The sequence below is a fragment of the Carlito syrichta genome, unplaced genomic scaffold (assembly GCF_000164805.1).
Source record: "Carlito syrichta isolate Samal-C Ts95f unplaced genomic scaffold, Tarsius_syrichta-2.0.1 Scaffold314622, whole genome shotgun sequence".
Taxonomy (NCBI): domain Eukaryota; kingdom Metazoa; phylum Chordata; class Mammalia; order Primates; family Tarsiidae; genus Carlito; species Carlito syrichta.
This window is the reverse complement of record NW_007258718.1, coordinates 445,546-449,946: the sequence shown is the minus strand read 5'-3', so window position 1 is coordinate 449,946 and position 4,401 is coordinate 445,546. Positions and strand designations below refer to the sequence as shown.

Genomic DNA, 4,401 nt, shown 5'->3' with positions numbered 1-4,401 from the left:
TTTTTAAGTCAGAGTCTCACTCTGTCACCCAGGCTGGAGTGCAGTGGCACACTCACGGCCACCGCAGACTCGACCTGCTGGGCTCCGGTGATCATTCAGCCTCAGCCTTCCAAGTAGCTGGAACTACAAGCACATGCCACCATGCCTGGCTAATTTTTTGATTTATTGTAGAGACAAGGTCTTGCCAAGTTGCCCAGGCTGGTCTTGAACCCCTGGGCTCAGGCAATCCTCTCTGAACTTGTCGTTTTCCACTTAACAACTTTGGGGATATTAATGCGAAACATGGCAAATAGCATGAACTTTGAAGACAGATAGTTTTGAACCCAGCTCTGCCACTCACCAGCTGTGTGGCTTTGGGGGAATTTCTTAACATCTCTGCACATCACCTATCTAAACTACAGTGATGATACCATAATGGCCAGGATTCCTTTGGTTACCAGTGACAGAAAACTAACCCCTACTAATTAGGCAAAAAGAGGAGAAGACTGATGAACTCAAGTGACCAACTGAAGAACAGCAGCCTGACAGGGCCTCAGGGATAACTAAAATCAAGTACTCACAAATGACCTGTTTCCTCTCTGCCCTTTTTTTGGCTGTGTGTGTGAGTGTGTCCATCTTTACTTGTCTCTGAACGTTAGCCTCATTTTCTTGGATTGGCTAGCTCTAATCTAAGCCTGGATAGATCCATTTCTTGGAGGGGCTATTTCGTGAATGGCTAAAATATGAATGGCCTAGAGCTTCCAGGCTCACGTTGTCCAGTTTAGTTAGTAAAAGAGGAGAAAGCCCTGCGGTGGATCTCAAATTCAAAATTCTCGGGAGAGGACTCTGATGAGTCCGTCTTAAATCAGGTGCCCGCATGGGCTAATCAACAGGTGGCAGGGCAGGGTGTATAATAAGATAGCAGCTTCCACTTAATCCACATGATTACAAAGATTAAATGACAAAAAACATTCAGTAGCCGGGCTCGGTGGCTCAGCCTGTAATCCCGCACCTTTGGGAGGCTGAGGTGAGTGGGTTGCCAGGTTTGAGATCCGCCTGGGCAACTTGGCGAGACCTCATCTCTATAATAAATCAAAAATGAGCCGGGTGTGGTAGCGCGTGCCTGTAGTTCCAGCTACTCGGAAGGCTGAGGCGGAAGAATCGTCGGAGCCCAGCAGGTGGAGGCTGCGGTGGGCGGGAGTGGCCACTGCACTCCAGTCTGGGCGACAGAGTGAGACTCCAACTCAAAAAAAAAAAAAACATTCAGTAGACGCCATTGGTGCTATTCTGGACAGACAAATCAATAGATGTTCCCTACGAATCTTACCTTGCATGGTTGTTTTGGGGATGCAATAAGATGACCTGTATCAGTGAGCACCAAATATGCAGGACAGTGCCTGGTACAGTAAACAGCCACATTATACAGAAGATGGTCTGCACGATTTTGTTGATTTTCTTCATCACATCCTCACTTCTTGCCTAGATGGTACCTTTGTCTTTTGCTAAGTAGAAAAAGGTGCCCCCTCTGAGTGGATGCACCCCTATGGACACAGAGCTTTACCAACAGAAGTCACATCTGTGATAAGAAAAAGAAGTACCCCTTCTTGCAATGAGCATTGCCTTGAGCTGGGACCATGCCTTTGTGGATAACATGTGAGTCAGATTTCTTTCTCAATACCTCCCTTGACCCTGGCCCTTGGCCTTTGTGCAATGGGCAGACGGCCCAACCTGGGCAGGATCCTGCAATTTCCTTCATATGGTTTTCAGAAGCTCATGGACTGGCTGCATTACATGGTTCCAAATAATACAAATCAGTTCCTGCGTACCACGATCCTGCACTCTGTCCATCTGAGATGGTTCATCTTTCCCAGGATGTTGTGGATTGTTCCTTCTCGCCCTGGTGTGGGGTTCTTGGCCTTTCCAGGTCTTCTACCTTACTCCTGTCAGGCCCTCAAGCTCCAGGCCAAAGATGACGCTTCTGCAAATCCTTCCTCAGCACCCCCAGAGCTGCATACTGGCTGCCTCTCCTGCACTTCCAGAAGCTTGTTCTTTATTCTCCAGCACAGCACTGTTCACATGATATAAAGTGCTTACCTGTTTGCTCACGGGCTCCTTTCTGTGCCCCGCCCCCCTCCAGGGACTTTGGCATCTCAGCTCTTCACTCCCTGCCCTGGAATAAAACCTGGCATCTAATAAACCCTAATACATGCTTGCTCATTGAAATACAGAATGAATCACTGAAGGGGAGGAAGGAGGGAGTAGAGGAAAAGAGAAGGGGAAGGCTCATTAGAAATGTCACTGTTCTCACACAGACCTGTGTCTGTTTCTACATTTGCAATTAAAACAAAAAGAGAAAAGCAAATGGGACACTTAGAAACAAAGTGCTTCCTGTCTCTCAAACCCCTGAAATTTGAGAACTTCTTTTTTCACCAGTGGGGCATTATCCTCTTTGCCCATGGGAAAGTGAGGTTTCTGTTCATGACTGTTTTGGTGCTCCCAGTTAAAGCATTCATGGGCTGATGAGGGGGCATCCCGGATAAGACCCCTCCCCACCCCACATATACACCAAGTGGGAGCAGACCCAGAGCTCTAAGTATTCCTGGCAGTCAGTTCGGGCATTTCTGTGGGCCAAAAGAATGAGGTCACTGTCACCAATGAAGTCACCACTGCATGAATCATCGGACATCAGTTCCCCACTTGGAGTGCTCTGACATTTCCAGAGCTTCTCCCAGAACCTGGGGTCCCTGTGAGATAAGACAAACCGGAGCTCATTTATAGATGTAAAAAACGAGGCCCAGAGAAGGGAAGTGACATGCTTAAGGTAACCCGGCTAACCAGTGTCACAGCCAGGACCAAACTCAGCTCTCCTGTCTCAGTGCCCTTCAGAAGCTTCTTTCAGACCCTCCTTCCAGAATACTGCTCCCAGCAAATGCTACCTGAGCAAATGGTCCTGCCGGCAAAGAATGGGCAAATGCTTCTCTCTTTCCTCTAAGAGGAAGTGACAGAGACCCGCCTTGAACCACGATCTGACCGCCTTCCTTAACCTGTCATTCAGTACACACAAAGCATCTTCCACTCACTGAACGTAAAGCAGCCAGCAATGCAAATGCCCACACGCAGACACAAAGGGCCAAAGGGCGGGGTCTGAGAAGATGCTCAGTGCGAATCCGAAAGGAACTTTCCATTATTCCCGAAGTCTCCCTGGGAGAGTGGAAATCAGATTAGGGTTTGGGAGTTCAGGCCTGGAAAGTGAGGGTGGGAATAGAACAAGGAGCATTTCCCCACATGTGCTCCCAGTGTTGAGTGCCGAGATCTGTTGGAAGCCTTTGGGATAATCCCTTCGCCTCTTTAGGCCTGGGGTTTTTCTTATCTATAGCCTAAGGGAGATGGTCCACTTGACCTCTGCGCTGCCTCTCAACACAGCATTTTCTTTTTTTTTAACGCTGTGAATCGATGAAAGGAAGCGATTTATCTCTAGTCAGCAAGTTGGGGGTGGGGTGCGGTGTCCGCGCGGGTACCCCCGCCCCCAGTGCCCAAATGCTCAGCGCTGCACTCTTGGCCACTGAACAGGACCTGGAGAGACGGAGGTTTCCAAGCTTTGCCAGAAGGGGGTTGGCGGGGGGAGTGGTGGTGGTGGTGGTGGTGGTGGTGGTGGTGTTGGGGTTGCCGCTGGAGCACAAGTCAAGTTTTAAAGCACAAAGGTGTATCAGCTCTCTGGGATTACAACCGAACACCTTCCAGGGACACTGCGGCCGGAAAGGGGGTCTCGAAGAATGTCACCTCCACAGTACGGTGGCCCGGCGCAGAGCCGACGGGGGTCTCCCTTTGCTGGCTGGTTGGGGGGACGTGCTTCAACCCGCTGCATCTCCCTCGGTCACCCCGTTTCATAGTAAATGAGTCAAGGCTCATGCTGTGAAAGCGTGGGGGTGCTGGTGGGGAGGACCAAGTACGAAACCAGGAGTCCCTGCTTTCCAGCTCAGGGGCCCCACTACCTTCTCCCCGGCGCCGCGCGCGCCTTAACAAAAATTCTTTTTAACCCACTTGGCCTTTCTTTCTTCCTGATTTCCAGTTCCGTTGTGCACCGAGAGGCCGATAGGACGCTCTTGCCTTCCGGGTGGAGTTCAAATATATGTGTATAATCGTGCATGCCTATTGCGTCATGGCTGAAGTCGTCGTGGTTCCCCCAGGAGGCCTCCGCGTCTTCTCCCAGCATCGGGGCCTTTGCACGCCTCCCGGCGCCGCGGACACTTTCGCGAGGAGCCCTCGGCTCCCCTAGAGCGAGTCCCGCCCGACCCCATCCCCCAGCCTCACCTTCCTCCCCCTCCCTCCTCCGCGGCTCCTCCGCCCCGCCCCCTCGCGCGGCCCTCGCGGGGAGCCAAGCTTGGGTGAGCGCGCAGGGCCGCGCGGCGGCGGAGGGCGGGG

At 51.5% G+C, this 4,401-nt stretch overlaps 1 protein-coding gene across 1 annotated transcript in view; it reads left to right on the top strand.

Annotated features, from left to right (window-relative positions):
• Positions 1–3,432: 3,432 nt before the first annotated feature.
• The window catches only part of RHOQ (ras homolog family member Q), a 44,595-nt gene continuing 43,626 nt past the window's right edge, over positions 3,433–4,401 (top strand). The window contains exon 1 of the mRNA XM_021719398.1: positions 3,433–3,868. Within this exon, the coding sequence (XP_021575073.1) occupies positions 3,433–3,868 (436 nt within the window). The remainder of the gene's footprint in view (positions 3,869–4,401) is intronic.